Source organism: Liolophura sinensis, chromosome 7 (genome assembly GCF_032854445.1).
Source record: "Liolophura sinensis isolate JHLJ2023 chromosome 7, CUHK_Ljap_v2, whole genome shotgun sequence".
In the NCBI taxonomy this organism is placed as follows: Eukaryota; Metazoa; Mollusca; class Polyplacophora; order Chitonida; family Chitonidae; genus Liolophura; species Liolophura sinensis.
The window spans coordinates 32,331,810-32,349,156 of record NC_088301.1 but is presented as its reverse complement, the minus strand read 5'-3'; the positions used below and the strand labels follow the sequence as shown (position 1 = coordinate 32,349,156).

Genomic DNA, 17,347 nt, shown 5'->3' with positions numbered 1-17,347 from the left:
TTCCGCTTTCACTGTTGCGAGGGAAAATTGAATGCATACTTTGATCGACTTGTGATTTCACTTTACCTTTTTCCTTGCAGTTTGTTTTCAAATATGCTTCTCGGGATTTTGTTTAAGTGTTAAATTCAGAGTATGTTTACAGTTAAAGGTAAGTGGTACAGCTGGCTGTCTAATCATGCACGGAAACAGTTTTTTGGTTATCCTGTTTTGCAATGAATACCGTGCAACAACAACAACATAATTAGGTAAACAGCATGAAAGGCGTGATATCTGCAGAGATCTGAGGATGAGCTGGGCTGGGGTGGGCCGTTGAATTGACATAAACATTATTGAGAAAATGTGTATTCCAGTTATTATAGGTGGATTGGGTATATTTGTCATGGGTTCAATTGTTGCCACCCAAAGCTGATGTGGCTAAAAATAGACCTGATGCAATCACACTAGGCACATTAATTCAAGCTACAGAAAGAGGTATGACACCCAGAGTATGAAAAGTTTTTGGAAATATATTATAAAAGATGTTGCCTTTACTCAGTGTGCCTTTACTAAGTGTAAACTTTTAGACTCCCTTGTTTTGGTTTAGTATATATTACGTTCAACCTTAAAAGCTCTGCACATTTGGCTTGGTGTTTCTCAGAGGCAAAGGCCCTCGTATCCATCCGACAGACTTGGCCATACAACCTCAAGTGTAGCCTACTGTATATATATGTAGAAAGACCAGGTCGGAAACAAAGTTTCACAGATTTTAGAGACATTTCTCCTCAAATTTTACACTCATCTGCACTTCCTGATGTCATTTGAGTCTCAAACCACCTATAGTTTGTCGGATGTATCAACAGTATGTACATAATTAATCAAAGCATTAATTAGTGCTTTGTCAGAGTCAGTGTCAGAATTTCATTTGTACTTGATAATACTCACGGCTTAGCGTTATTGTTTTCTGACTATTCCATCCCTGGACCCATAATATCACTTACGTCATGTTTTGTGAATGAGTGACCAAGGTTATCAGATAACCTCTTGCGCAAAGGACTTTGTTCAGTCTTTTTACGATCATCTTTACCATAAACATATACCCACTTAGCCAGCAGGGGGTTATCCAGAAATGCGAAACAGGATGCCTAAGCATCCCTTTTTGAGGCCATCTTCTTATAGCAGAGTGTCCAGATTTCATTTTTTCTTATCTCTCCCATGTTAAAAGTGCTCAAAACAGGTTGTCCAAATAGTACCATTTTTCTGTTTCACCAGTCCATTTAGATGGGTGGACGGGTAGCTGGCTAACCGTACCCTGGCCAGAGAGGCAGAAATTGTGGCCTTTCTAGGCCAGCTATATTGCTGTCTGTTGTAAAGATTTCATTCTGTAAAAAAATTTTCATTGTTGACTGGTGTATCAAGGCATGCTTGGCGAAGTGAGATCAAAGTTCACATGTTGCGGCAGAGTATATTTGTCCATACATGATACAGTACATTTGTAGTAGTATATCCGGGCCTGTTGGATCGATACGAGGGCCTTTGTTCGAGGCATGTACATGTATATACAGCAGGCCACTTAGAACACTTAGCCGTACAGCCTTGATGACAACCTGATTTAGAGACAAAGATGTTACTGTCTGTTTTATTATATATCTTTGAATTTTTTTTTTGTGGGCATTTCATGTCTATTCTAAACATTATTAAACACCTATGCTTAACGTACACAACAATGAACATGATGTATTATCCTATGCTAATACTGTGTAGAAACATGCAACTATTTGGCACATTGGTGGGACAAATCAGACAAACCTTTTGTTTAGGTAACTGGTAGGCTTAAACATTCCACAATCAATGAACCAATCTGTCTGACATGTGTATACTATTAATGTTGGATTATAAGTTTGGAAGAGAAGAAATATCTGATATTAACATATGCATATACCAGTACAGAATGCACAGAAGGATAGTGTATTATTTTTTTTATTTTTTTTTCTCATGAAGAAAAAAATGTAACATAAGAACATGGGCGTACATGTATGTGTGGTGTACATCTGTAATTGACCATATTTTGTTTTGCTCCAGGGCTATATTTTCTCAGATGGTTTGTATAAATGACACAAACAAGTCTGAAACATTACTATGGAACAAGGCTCTGCTGGGGTTAAACTAGAGGAAGAAATGAAAGAAAGCCAGATTTTAAAAGGTGATGTATTGTTCTTTTGTTAAAAACAGAAAGAAAGAAAGAAAGAAGAAAACCTAAAAGAAAAAAAAATTAATTTTAGAAAGGTACATTCATGTATATCGAAGTAACTTTTGTTTGTAATTACCCCGTTCCCCCACCCTCTCATTGTCCCATATATCAATGGAATTGTGATATTTGTTAAGAGGCATGTCTAAAATAAATAAATATAAATAAAATAAGTAAATATTTTACATGCACACTGTGAAAAGGTCAGAATTACATTTGTACTTGATAATACAGTGATCCATGCAATGCAGATCTATACCAATCCCCTTCTACCCTGCTGAAGGCAGTGTAAGCCAGTTGTCATGTGGGCTAGTAATAAGGCATTGTTTAAGACGAGTCTGAAGTTGGGGGTTACGTGACTAAAAAGGTCACTTTTTGCCACTTGGCTAGCAACCAATAAGGTCCAGTTGTACCAAATAATGTCATGAAAGCAGAAATACTCTAACTACCTGGAAAGCTGAAAATTATACAAATACAACGGATACAAGATCGCTGACAGTGATTCAAAAATAGGCATTTTCCTATTCATTAACATTGGGAAGACTTTTTCTTCACCCATGCTGTTTGTTACTAAGGAGATCACATAGTTTCTGGCTTCCGGTCTGTCTTACCGACTGAGACCTGGCTTCATCCTTTCTAAGGCCCAAAAGGAATATACAGTCAGTTCTCCTTATGAAAATGTTCAATTCAAGGCAATAAAACATCCGTAACAAACGACATGCAACCATGTCAATCAGCTCTTTATACCATATCCTAATAGATTAACTTACAGCAACTCTGCTTTAAGGGAACATTTAAGCCATGCTACCCATAACTTGAGTTCACTACACCAACTAAACAGCTTCAGTTCAAGATCAGGGGTTGTTTCTTCATATGATCTTGTTTACTTCATTGTTTGACAGGTCACAATTAATGAAACCCAGTGATCCCTGACAGTGCATGGTCTCTCCTCCCATCCCTTATATCAAATTTTTATTACAACAACATATGTGCCCCATTTTTATTACAACAACATATGTGTCCTATTTTTATTACAACAACATATGTGTCCTATTTTTATTACCACAACCTGGCAACATATTCAACATCACTGCATATTCAGCAAAAACCAACTCGATCATTGTAAAGAGTGATCACAGGGGTGATTGTTTCCTGTTGTGTATCTTGTTATGTATGATTATTTAACGTCTTCGTGTACTGTTAGTCTGCGGACCTTTGTGAAAGCATAACAGGCCCTGTTATATATGTACAGCGCGGACCTGGCCGAAAGCACCTTGTTCAATGCTCTGTTTATTTAACTGGCTGTTCATTGGCTGTTAAACTCTGTGTTTAAAAATAGTTGAATCCACCTGGCACGTATATAAGCCGTGTTTTCTGTGCAGAGGGGAGGTATTTTTGCTGCATCCACTGGGAGCCAGGAGAGTGTGTGACGCTCTCGTATCGAGTCCATTATATTTATATGAGCTGGTGATGCCAGTTTCATTTGGGAGGACAGATTTTTATGCCGGCACCGTTTGTGTACCACAGTTGTACTGATGTCTGGTTTATGTGAATTTCTGCGGAAGTCACGTTTATTGGTGTTCGGATCTTTATTATGATTATACAGTGTGGACTGTGTAATTTGTTTAACACGCTGACCTCACCTGACCGACAAGGTCGTCAAGGACTCTAAACTGAAGTTTTCAGTTTTGCAAAGGACGTTCGTTCTGCCACAAGGTGACATTACTCTACGTCTCTGAACGGCTCGTTTGTGAGCTTCTGCGGGAGCTGTGACTGATCTAAAGTGGATTATACCTCCATGCCTGTATTTACCCTGTGTTGTGCTCTGCGGGTGTGACGTCATTCAAAGGCTTGACTGTTCCAGTTCTGTGTAACCTGTGTACTGTGTTCGCGTTCGCTATCCTGGCGAAGTACCTGTCTAGGACAATTTGTGACTTGTGTGAATTGTGTGTTTATCCCATGGTCTTTACGTTGGATCTCCTGGAACACGTTCCTTGGGATGAAAAGGTGAACTGGAAACTTTTAAAGACCGGTAATACTGATGTGTATGTTTTTTATGTTGCTGTTGTTGAACTGTCCTGTAAAACTGTACGTCTCATTTTATATATATAAAGCATTGTTTACATTGTAATATTGAGTCACTGAGTCTGTTTTCTGTTGCCGTTTTCAATACCGTAACAATCTGTATGTGGAAAGTACAAGTACATAGTTGAGTGGGATTTGGTCTTGTTCATTCCCTCTGTTATGTATTTCAGGCTGTGTGTAAAAAGAGTAAACCAATGGGTTTAGGGATGATAGAATTGTTGATTGTTGATTGTAGATAAAAATTTGTGGTTTTCAGATGTGACTGCATATGTGGATGTTTTCTCCAGCAAAGACAGCAGAAGTAAATCTGTAACTCAAGTATTAGAACAGCTGGGGGCCACTGTTAGAAAAAAATTTACAGACAATGTGACTCATGTCATCTATAAAGAAGGCACACAAAAGACACTGAACAAAGCACGGAAGACAGGTGTTCATTTGCTATCTGTTCTCTGGGTGGACAGGTAAGATGATTACCTATTACAGTAGGTAATGTACATGTATGTCGTATATCTCTGTGTGTGGATGTTGGGGGGGGGGGGGGGTACAGGATTTATCAGTCTGGCATTCCGTCTGGTTAGTCTGATAAATAATTTATCACCGAACACAGAGCCATGTAACATATTTATTACCATTGTCATGAGGCTTCAAATTTTAATTGAAAACTGCCTCAAATTCTGCCGTTGGAATTTGTTTTGCCGCAGTGCTATTCATACTATGTACTGTTCTCACTGAAAAATGTTCAGCATCTGTGGTCCTCAAAGGCCAAATCAGAATCGAGAGATGGAAATCATTGCGTAAACTGCTACATTGCTCAACCCCTTGTTGACTTAGATGGTTAACAGGGGGCTTTATCAAGATGCAGTCTCAGTTAAGTAAACTCTTTTTTAAAAAAAAATCCATGACATTGTTTGTTGTAGAGATATAAAGTGGAGTTAGCTTGGGGCTACTGAAAAATAGGTATACTCCATGAAACGAGCCTCATACAGGCTTGTTACAACTGTCAAGCCCTTGACCATGTTGACTTGATGTTTGAATACATCTTTCCCTGGTCAAGCAGTTTGTAAGGTACCTTGTGAAGGGTGGGGATTGACTCTGGGCAGTCTGGTTTCCTCCACAGATGATTTTGTTCACCATCATATAAGAGAAAATGTCTGGCATATGACTAAACATCAATCAGATAAATAAATAAATAAATATATCGTACATATATGTGAGGCATACAAAGGAAGTATAATTAAATTTCAGCTGTAAACAGAACCAGGAACATGTGCCTGAGAAGCTGTTCCCTGCCAACCTTCCCGATGACGATATACCACACTTCTTCCTAGTCAAACGAAAGGTAAGATTCCAGGCTTGAATTGTACATAGACAGAAAAACAATAATGTGTGCTTCAAATGAAATGAATGGAGAACTGTGTCCAAAAAATACCTAACATTATTTTGGGGGTCTTATCGTATGAGGGCATTTCTGAGGTGGTGAAAATTGTCATTGATTTACCGAAGTAGTTGCAGTTGTAGAGTGTTCTGCGGCTGTGTGATTTAGCATGACTGTAAGGTTTTCTTCTCTTTGGGTATGTAATCCACCGTTAGTCAGAGTGGTTCAGTCCTACATGGACTTGATCTGTCAGTGCATCGTTAGATCAGTTGACCCACATTCCTGCAGTTAGTACCTTATAATCGTGCAATTGCATTGCACAATGACCAGATCCGTTTTAAACCCATGTTTCCTATTTTTCTTTTACATTATTTTTTTTCTTATAAGGAAGTGATACAGAAGCAATTATTCTTGAAATTATTGTTCTGCCAGATTTCCTCCCTTAATAATGCTGACTGCCATTGTACAAGTGAAATATCAAGATTATGACATAAATCTCCAATCAAATTACAGTGTAATAACCAAAGAAATTTTTCCAAATTTTTCACATTTTTAGCATGTGAAAAACCATTAAAACTTGTTAGAATTATGCTAGTTACATGTACATGTAGTTCATCCAAGATGATTTCTCAACCAAAAAAATAATACATTTTCAAAGTGTTTCATAGATTTTTTCATTATCCTATCATGTTATTTATTTGACCTGCAGTTTGCTTTTCATTCTATCTGCTTTAATATCCAGATATTTTTTTTTTTTAAGCTGGTCAGACTTACCCCTTTGAGGTGTTTTCTCTTATACTAGCCAGATTGATTGTTTCTCTTATTCACACACGAGATTACTGTACTTTACCTAAAAAGTATAGGATTTTTCAAATGACACATTTTTCTTGATTTTGTCTGATTCAACGTTTATGTTCTTCTGAAAGTGGACTTTTGCATGCCAAACTTGAGGGGGAATACAGTATAATGTATCATCAAAGCATCTGAATATAAATTGTAAAATGATGTTGATGGAATAGTGGAATTGTGTGAGAAGGGTCAACAACTAAATGTAGCAGTAACATCCACAGTGCACAATGCAGACTTCCCTTCCCAACATTTTAGAGGCCTGGGCTAATATCTGTTCTCATATTAACATTGTATTGTCATTTCTCTCAACAGAGGCCCAAGTGTAGGCGACCACAGGAGTTGGTTGATGAACTGGCAGATTTGGCAAAGAAGCCTCAGAAAATGCAAGCCCGTAACTGGTTAGTGGAGAGGTGGAAAGAGACAGCTGAGAGCCCTTCTCCTTGCATTGCCAGGGCTGCTGTGTTAGTGGAGGACACACAGCCAAGCACGCCGGTAGTTACAAAAATACTGCTGACCCCCCCACCCCCCAAAAAAACCACTGCAAATGTACAGTGTAGCTACCTATTGTAATTAGATAACACTAATTAATTTAAATGTTTCTTTCTATATACCTCTAAAATTGGTACAGCTTCTTCTCTGGCCTTACGTGGGAAGGTCTGCTAGCAACCTGCTGATGGTTATGGGTTTCCGCTGGACTCTGCCGGGTTTCCTCTGACCACAATGCTTGTCGCCATGTTATAAGTGAAATTATCTTGAGTACGGCATAAAACACCAATCAAATAAATCAATAAATAAATTGGTACAGGTAAAATCGGGAGATTTGTCAGGTATCTTGATTATTCTAGGCGCTCTCCTTTCCTCTGTCTATAAACTTGACTGCCATGATAGAAATAACAAATGCCTGAGTACGGCATTATATATCAATCAAATAAATAATGGAAATATTAAAATAGTGATGATTAAAATACTGAGACTGACATTCTGAGGAATTATTGTCTGTCTACTTTAATGCACATATAAATCTTTTTCATCTTTGTAGAGTAATAGACTTGGGCAGTGTACGCAGATTTTTGTGTCCAGTATGGGACTGTGGTATATTATACTAGAGGTGTCTGGTAAGTTGCCATCAGTGGCATAAGAGGTCTGGATATGTAATGTATGATAATGTTCTCTTGGCCAGCAGGATTTTAGCAGCCCTGCATGTAACAGTCCAATCAGGCTGGCTGTACCAGAGATGACTCCAGGCATGAAGGCTAAGCTAGCGAGTTTGCAGAAGGCCAGATTACTGTCAGCAGGTGAGAAAACTTTTGTGCAAATGATATGCAGTTAAACCATTTCACCAAACATTGTTCAACAATGGGTGGCAAGTGGACCAATGCTGGTATCCCGTAGATCTTTGACCGACTCTTACAAGTGGAAAAGTTTGTCAGTAGGATGCCAAAGGTCTGTGGTTTACCACACACTCGCCACCAATCATATAAGTCGAACAAGGCAATTGCTTATGGACTACTTATTTGATAACAGTGCTGGTATCAGCTTCAAAACTTGGTGTCAAATAAGTTGTTATGTCTTGGTAATTACCTTGTATGAATTTCCTTTTAAAATGTTAGGAAAATACATCAGGTACCAGTAAATAATGAATCGCGTATTGTGTCATGAACTTGATAGTTATCACCTTTTTAAGGTCTGCAGAACTCTCAGAATCCAGCAAAATGTGTAACTTGGGCACTGACAATAATTTAGGTGAAACCGGGCAGATTATAATAAAGGTGCCAATTCAAATGCTTGACTTTCAATCAATCTGACACATGATGTTGTTAGCTCAGTACAGTAAATGTGAAATCGTTGTTTGGGCCATAGTGGCAATAAGAGATGGAGATGTACGTGGTCTTGTATGAAAATATTTTGAGATCACTTGTCTGCCACCATTAGGGCATTCATATTGAGAGCCATAATCGGTGTATTATGTGACGGAAGTTTCGCCAGTTTCACTCCTTCCAATCCATCGGATTAAATAACAGTCATTCGGTTACTCTTGCGTAAAGTGATAAGCCCAGTGAAATGAACAGCAATCCATCAAATCAAGCAGATGTTTAATTGTAACGATAGGGGCCTCTGTGGCTCAGTTGTTAGCGTAATGACCCAGGAGCCCCTCACCAATGTGGTCGGGGTGAGTTGAAGTCCAGTTCATCCTGACTTCCTCTCTGCATGTACGTGGGGAAGGTCTGCCAGCAACCTACGGGTAATTGTAAGTTTCCTCATGGCTCAGCCTGGTTTCCTCCTACTATAATGCTGGCTGCCATCGTGTAAGTGAAATAAAATAAATGTTTTCTATTTACATGTTGAATAGGTAAAGAATATCTGGATTCTCCAGTGAGTGGTAAAGTTTGTGAATCGCTTCAGCGGAGGTTGTTCAGTAAACCAGGTAGGCTCTGTGTATTATATGGCAGCATTTGTCATATAAAAGCCAGTCTTTCTTTCGTTGGTGGGGGGTGGAGGGGGGGAGGGGGCTCATTAGGCTATCGTAATAATCTTTTCAAAGCAGATCAGCCCCTGACGTGATGTGCCTGACCAATGAGATTACAGGCTCAGATGCTTTAGCTGCAGCAAGAAGTCAGGAGGATTATCAAGTTCCTGCAGATAGACTGTTGTAAAATGTGGGCACTCGGATTTCCACGTCCCATAAACCTATCTGCCGCTGTAAATAGTGAAAAATTCTTGAGTAAGCGAGGTTAAAAAGTAATGTGTTTCCTTACGCTGTAGTTTTGGTTAACCCATCCATGGCAAGAAACAGAGACTGAGCCCTTTTCTTCCATAACTCAGTAAAGTTTCATTACAGTAGAATATCTTACACTTATTATTTTATTATCAAGCATCAGACACATTTTGCATGACATTGCTGGCTCCCTCGGATAAACTTTGTTTTGACAGAAGTGTTTTCTTGCCCCATTTGGTTGCCCCCTAACAAATCCAGCCCCTGCTGTGAATACACGTCAGGAGGTTTGTGAGGTACAAATACCTACCTTTAAACCTGGCCATCATATAGAGGTGAAAGATTACTGAATATTACATTAAAGATTAATTGGATTAATAAATAATTTCTGCTCTGATTTCTTGTTACTGTTAAATATAACTGTTTTTATTTTTATGTCCTTGACAGATGTTTCGTCCGACATGCTTTCCTCAGATGCTGATGAGGCTGCATCTGATGAGGCGGAATCATCAGGGTTGTTGTTGTTGAAATCTGACAAAAGTTGTGCTGGCCAGAAAACAGAGTCTCCTACTAACAAGGCTGCAGTGAAAAGTAAGACTGCAACAAGAAGGTTATTGTCTCTAAAAGAAAATAGTCCCATGATACTGGGCCAGGAAAGTGGGCTGTCACTGTCTAAAGGATACACCTGTAGTCCACTGTTTTTACAAGGTTCAAAGGGAAGGATTGTCGGTAACAGGAAGGGTAGAGGAAAGAAACGCAAAGAGATACAAAGTGGAGAAGAGTGGGAGGGGAACAGTCGGGTAACTAAGATGTCCAGACTCTCCCAGAGTGTGAACAGTGAGAGTCCAGTACCCTCAAAGCAAACAGCCATAACTGATTACTCCATGGCTGACGTTGTAAGGTCAGGGCCGTGCACACGTAAGTCTCGTAGAAAGACTATCACAGCCCCTGGGTCTGTTGAGCCAGAAAGCGACAGCACAGAGACTAGGAGTAGGGTCAGAACAACCAGGCGACAGAGTTGTGGAAGTTTGACAGTGACTCCAATCAGTAGGCACAAGACAGGCAATGACTTGTGCCTTTACAAAGAAGATGTGACAGATCAACGAATCAGCTGCAGCACAAGTGTTGGGCCAGCCAATAAGCACACAACAAATGTCAGGTCTACATTCAATGTGATTGGTTCTTACAAAACTGAAGGAAATTCTCAGCCAATTAAATCCACAGTTTCATCAGACTGTGATGTCAGTTGTGAACCAGTTGTGCCACAGAAAGGCAATAATGGATCTCTTTTAGGATTGTCCATGTCTGTGGCCTACCAGGACTCCGTGTTATCCTCCACATTCACTGGTTCATCTCTTGCACCTCCAAAGCCCAGTATTGATGAGTTTCAACTGGGTAAGAAACGTCTCAAACACAGAGCAGGTGGGTCATCCAAGTCCAGTGTCGGCTCAAGGGACATAACCAGAGGTGCTGGATCCAACATTCAACAAGCTGAGGTGGACAGTGGTAATTCTTCCGGATCAGGCTGTAGTAAAGCTGACTGTCAGTTTGTTAAGCCAGTGCTGGTGGATGCAAAAAGGAAACAACAAGGAGATTCAATCCTATCTGGCAACAGCTCTGCTAAAAGTTCAGACGGTTCAGACGAGGAGAAGAATAAGATGGGAACTCGGCATTTTACTGAGGGGAGAAAAGCTGTAAAAAAAAATGGTCAGAAGCCTAAGAGATCTATTGTGATGACTAGTCTGCATACACCGTGAGTATGTCATACATTTTCACTTATGACAGTAAAATACAATTCTGTTCTTGTGAGAAGATTTGTTCTTTCTGCTCAACAGAAGTAGGGAAATCTAGAAAATATCGGTAGATTATTTTTGTTTTGGGAAAATGCTTTAAAAAGAGTTTTTGGACCTATCATCCATAACTTGACTACCAAAAACCTAGAGCTTAATATCATCAAGGGCTTGGAATGCATTATTAATATAAAGCACTCCTGAATATGTTGATATGTTTATTCATTTATTTATTTATTTCATTGGTGTTTTATGACATACACAAGAACATTTCACTTATACGATGGTAGCCAGCATTATGGTGGGAGGAAACCTTTGATTTGCTCTTCAGATGAAAATTTGTGTCACATGTGGAATAGGTGGCTTTTGTTCTCCAGGCACCTTGTCTTCTGCCACCCATGAAACTGCCTTTGATGATTGATGACTGACTGCCTTTGATGAGTGATAAATTCTTTAGTATGGAGTCCATAGAGCAATGAAATAAATAAATTTAAGTTAAATGACTATGATGACCAAAATGTGGAGAACTTGAGAACTGAAGTAACCATCCTGTTGAAAATGCTACTACAGATTTGCTGACATGTAAACAGAAGTGTTGAAAATGCTTCAAGCCTCCCACCAGATTTATTGACGTAAACATGCCTCTGTTGAAAATCCTTCCATAGATGTACAGGACATAGATGTTGTTTGTTTCAGGAAGCAGGAGATGTATTGACATCAATGTTGTTGTTTGTGTCAGGGAGCAGGAGCTGATGGTATCTGTGGTTAAGGAGCTGTACAACACAGAGCGGGGTCAGTTCTATATGAGGGATGTGGTCAGTGAGGATACCACCCACGTGGTTTGTGGAGATGGACGCAGGACGCTTAATGTTTTGTATGCCATTGCCAGAGGTTGTTGGTTACTGTCCTATACATGGGTATGCTTGCTTCCATAAACAATCTGTGCATGATCTCTGCCAAGAAGCTTATGTTTTAGCAGGCATGTTACCAGAAAGTGTTTTTAAACAATTCTCCACAAGTGAGATACAAGACAGAAATGCAGATGAATTGGTGCAGGAATTTGTACATTTTGCTATGGTAGAGGCTTGTGCTCTTCACGACTGAATGCCTGGTGAACTGTTAAGATGTGACAAAGGCAGTTAATCTGCTGTTTTTATGAAACTTAAATTCATTATCGCATTTCTCAAAACATAATCTGGTAATATTGTGTGGAAACATGTTCTGATCTTTGTAATTAGGGTCAAGAATTCCAGAGTTACTTTACCTAATCAGCATCAGGTCACAAAAGGGAAGCAACTGTGCTGTAACAAACAGAGAATGATGTTAGTGTTCACTGTTGGTACCACTAGCAGTGGTTAACTCCTAGATTACATTGGCAGGTTCTCCAGTCATTAGAAGCAGGAAGGTGGTTGGATGAGGAGATGTATGAGTTGAGAGAAGATTTCCCTGCTGCTAAGGTCAGATAACACTACCACTCAATCCAGCATTATCAAACCTGTGTGTAATCTCTCATTCATTTTTAGTTGCTATGAGTAGATCTTGGGGGGAACAACAGCGTTCTTGTTGGGGATGTTTTGTGTTCTTAGCATTACTGAAATGCTCATGTGTACCCCCCACATTGTAGCCATTACCTCCAAGTGAGCCATTTTCTTAACATACCACACCGTACCATAACTTTATACAGTGTAGATATGATCCTTTGAAATTTGCTGACATTCTCACTGGTAAAGACACAGTGGTTTCATTAATGATGGGTGTTAAATGAAATGTCAAAATGATTTTATACCCTAATTCTTCTCATTTTTAGGGCAGATATTAGTAGTGCTGAAAACAGAACATTACATTCTTCTCCCACCTTTTTAGAAAGTAAAGATATGATTATATTGTTCATTAGATGGTCTAACCATTGTGAAAAAATAGAAACTAAATATTCCTGCTTCAGTTAAATGTATTTTGGTTAAAAACAGCAGACCAGGTGTTCCAGTAATTAGAAAAAAATAGTGTACCCTGTTTTTAAAGTCTTTTTTTAATTGATGAAAACTGTTATCATTTCATATCAGAAAGCACTACACTGCTGAGAACAATTTGTTTTATTTTTAATATCAACTCTACAGGGTAAAAAAAAGCTACACAAGAAATCATGCACTGATATGTTAACTACATAGGCATATTGTTTGTCAGGCATATTAATCTTTTAGCTATTCACATTATTATTAGTTACAATGTTATTTCCATGACAGTTTGGAAACATTGTCCTTATCCCACTGCTTATTTCCAGGCTTGGAGCACAGGAGCCTCCCACTAGGTTGGGGTGAGTTCAAATCCAGTTCATGCTGGCATCCTATCTGATCGAAAGGGGGAAGGTCTTGCAGCATCCTGCGGATGGTCATGGGTTACCTCCCACCATAATGCTGATTGTTGTCGTAGTAGTAAAATATTCTTGAGTACGGCATAAAACACCAATCAAATAAATAAGTATCTCCAGGCTTGTAAATATTATAAAGTCTATTGGTGTATTGTGTTTGATTTATTTATTTGAAAAGACGGTGAGCAAACATTATGGTGGAAGAAAACCGAACAGAGCTCACAGGAAATCCACCACCATCCACCAGCTGCTGCCAGACCTTCCCATGTACGACTGGAGCTGGACTTGAACTCACAGCAATCACATTGGTGATAGGCTCTTGGGTCACAGTGCAGCGCTAGCACCCAAATCACCAGGCCACAGAAGCTCTTTGGTGTGCTGTAAGATGATTGATCAACATAAATATCTCTATTCAGCTTGTTGTTGTTTTTGTTGTTGTAGTTATCCCGCCAAGAATGCCAGTGCAGCTCAGGCATGTACAAGAAAATATTCTTCTCTTCTGTGGGACAGATATTCATCTGTAAGAAGACAAAGCCCCCACGAGAAAACCTGGTCAGCCTAGTACAGCTTTGTGGTGGACAGGTCAGTAGTAGAGCACTCTAGGGCAGTTCTCGCTGTAAGATTTTTTATAAAAAACCCATTTTTACCAATCTAAATAAATTTTCTATATTTACCAAAAATGTCTTTTTGGTAAATAATAATAATTATTGAATTAAATTTGTTGGGTTTCAGTAACTATCAGACTCATACCTGAGAGGGAAAGGGATTTGCACTGATCAATTTTTGTCAAAAATCTCAGTCTTATTCCATCCCACCAATAACGTTGGAGGTCAAATGTCACCTCTGCCACCGCATCAATGACTTTGAAGGTCAGATTTGATCTCTTTCACCTGATCAATGACTTCGGAGGTCAGATTTGATCTCTTTCACCCCATCAATGACTTTGAAGGTCAGATTTGATCTCATCAACTCCACCAATGACTTTCATGACACTTATAAAATGGGATAACTTCACAACTATTGTATACATGAAATTATTATTGTATTTTCGTTTTTTGTCTTAAAATCAGCCGAATCATATATGTTGAGACAGGTTACAACATGTCGGAGAAAAGCAAGTGTTGTTGTGGGTACAGAATTCCATCCTGATGTCATCAGTGTCTCACCACAGTGGATTCTAGGTAGGAAAAAATATGTCCCTTTTCTAGCCTTATTAAAGAAAGCATTCATAGACATACTAAAGGTAATTGTCACTTCCATGGCAACACATTACTGTAATTCTTCAGTCTTTTCACATGTTTGCAAGGTGTTTATTCAAACATATTCTGAAGGCATTATTCTGTGTAGACTGATAAAATTATAATTTTTTGCGAAGCCCTGAAATTGGCCAATCCAACCAGTGTACATTTGTTTCCAAAATCAAATTATAAATGTGTATAAATTGCACTGACAGTTGTGCTTTCATATGCGAAAAGGTTGAGGAATTAGTGTAAAGGTTAGTTATGAGATGGTTAGTCCAGTTCCATACTGACTGATGAGAACCATTACATGTTCTGGTTTTAAAAAATGTGCAAATTACATTTTAGAAGTTGTGGATTTTTTTCTCGTTGTTTGATGCTAAATCATTATTACGACAGTTGAGAGCTTTTCTTTTCAAATCCAGTTAGAGACAAGATTTGTTAGAGATTTTATGAAAGTCCACTCCTTCAGATTTTACACAACTTTTTTTTTTTGTTTCTTTCAGACACAATCACAGAGTTTAAGCTGCAGCCATATGACAGATATTTGACTTGTGGACCTAAAAGGCAGAGCAGCCCAGAGTTTTGACTGATAATGACTCATTATTTCTGTTGATTTTAAGCGGTGGTCAAATAATGTGACTGAAATTAGAGTCATTTACATGCATGGTGTCTTTGTCATGTACAGTATTAATACAGTGTGGAAGTATTAACTTGTATACACTGGTGGAGTGGGATGGGTTGATAGCATAATGACTGGATGTATTTCATGTAAGCCCCTACACCTCACAATAGCAAAGTGTATTCAAATTAATTACCAATTGCCTGTGGTTTAATAAACAAATTCAAATGAAATAGTGTTGATGTTACATCAAAGACTTGGTCAAATGATGTAATGAACGTGCCTCAAGTTGGTTTACATATATCAGTCTTATGAGGTATTTGTAATTTGTAATTGTAAACAGTAATAATTTTTAAATGCATTTTGTTCTAGGTTACATATTACATATGTTGTCTGTGAAAAGAGGTAGGGAAGATATGGGAATTACAGATGTACCTGTACAGTTTTCCGATTACAGTCAAAGTGTTTGTGATTTACTGATTGTGATGTAAAGTTGTACTGACTTGTTTCTCAGGGATTGTTTAACAACAATGCATTGACTTCATCCTTTTTAGTCAAGAGATACTAGGAGAGATCTGAACATGCTCCTGTGGAGCTTTTTTTAAGTGGTTTGTGATATTTTCTTACACAACAGGTACAATGTCTCTGAGCAAATACAGAGCACGTTATTTGCAGATAGTGACAAAGCACATATGATGTCAGGGTAAAGAGGTCTGAAGGAAGTTTCCACAACACGCCAGATCAGTTTCAAGTGGGCATCAGTACTCCTGTCCAGAACAGCTTATAAAAAGGATAGTATATGCCTGTGCTACAACAGGACAGACTTGGCTGATAGCCCATGGCCAGTGTCCAGCCCAAATTGTGTTTATTTTTGGTTTATTTTTTTTATCTTGAAGCTGTCCTCAAATTCTTGTAAATTTTCAGGTGTCACAAACTTTCCTAATTTGCTGAATAGCATGTGACTGCAGAGAGTAACATGTGCCATAGCTTATCCCGCCGGTACTCCAGGAGGTGTCATGCGCACTTCATTGGTTATTGGATTCCCCCTTCTTTTCATGTGCTTAAAACTGTTTATTAGGACACATTTCCTAGTCCTTATTGTGTCTCATTGATGGACCATTTCTTTCAATTCTCTAATTCTTTTTTGTGGTATTTTCCCTATGTTAATTACAACTTTCATTCACTATAGCCACAGACTCAAATCTGTGTCCAATTTGTCAGGCAACATAAAACAAAAATTTCAAGTGCTTAAAAGCCAAACTCAGAACAGGAAAGAAGTCAAATTGTGCTTGGTACATTGTTTCGCAGTAAAGAATCTGTACAAATTTAAACTTCATAGAGCAAAACAGTGTAGCTGTGTTTGAATTTTTGACTTTAGTCTTTAGGTGTTTAATAAATTTTGCACCTGGCTCCTATAATTACTGTTGAGATGTTTAATTTTGTGCAATATATTTATATAACCCAACACCTCAAACTAACAGAAATGACGCGAAATGACAGTTTTTCACCAAACAAATCTGGTGTTGCCATGAAATCCATTGTAGATCCTGGAAATTGGTGAAATAATGTATTTTAAGTTGATTATTTGTTGATATGCGCCACATTCTTCCTCTTCCACCATCTTCGATGGGGCGACCTCCCCCCGCCCCCAGCGTAACTCCAGAATATTTCACTCATACGATGGCGCCCAGCGTTGTGGTGGGAGGAAACCGGATAGAGCTTCTGGGAAACCCCGACCATTCGTATTGAGAACGAGGGTCAGTTCGGGTTGGATTGGAGTGGCCATTGTGTCTGAGAAAAGGCCTTTTATCAGTATCTTCATACGCACAGGTTTTGAGTTCAGAAAGAACTCAAAGGTAAAAGCTGTTGTGCGCTATATCTGTAATGTCAATATAATGAATTTATTATTGTGTCGCCCTTTTTACAGCTTCTGAATCATTCTGTGCAGTATTTTATGGACTTTCATCTGTGTTTGGAAATGATGTTGTCTGGGTTAAAGAGACATTAGTTGATGTCCCAAGTGTACCACAAATTTGTTCACATGGTTTTGTGGAAGTGTTACTGTTTTCAGATTCAGTAATAAACT

At 38.7% G+C, this 17,347-nt stretch overlaps 1 protein-coding gene across 1 annotated transcript; it reads left to right on the top strand.

The window, feature by feature from the left end:
• The first annotated feature begins 22 nt into the window (after nucleotides 1-22).
• Nucleotides 23-17,346, top strand: LOC135471478 (microcephalin-like). The gene is made up of 13 exons (XM_064750730.1): nucleotides 23-148; nucleotides 2,059-2,179; nucleotides 4,566-4,770; nucleotides 5,555-5,648; nucleotides 6,846-7,025; nucleotides 7,717-7,828; nucleotides 8,884-8,958; nucleotides 9,694-10,999; nucleotides 11,776-11,953; nucleotides 12,416-12,493; nucleotides 13,843-13,983; nucleotides 14,495-14,582; nucleotides 15,146-17,346. Exons 2-13 carry the CDS (start codon nucleotides 2,116-2,118, stop codon nucleotides 15,226-15,228), a joined length of 2,604 nt encoding a protein of 867 aa, XP_064606800.1. The 5' UTR covers nucleotides 23-148; nucleotides 2,059-2,115; the 3' UTR covers nucleotides 15,229-17,346.
• The last annotated feature ends 1 nt before the right edge of the window (nucleotide 17,347 follows it).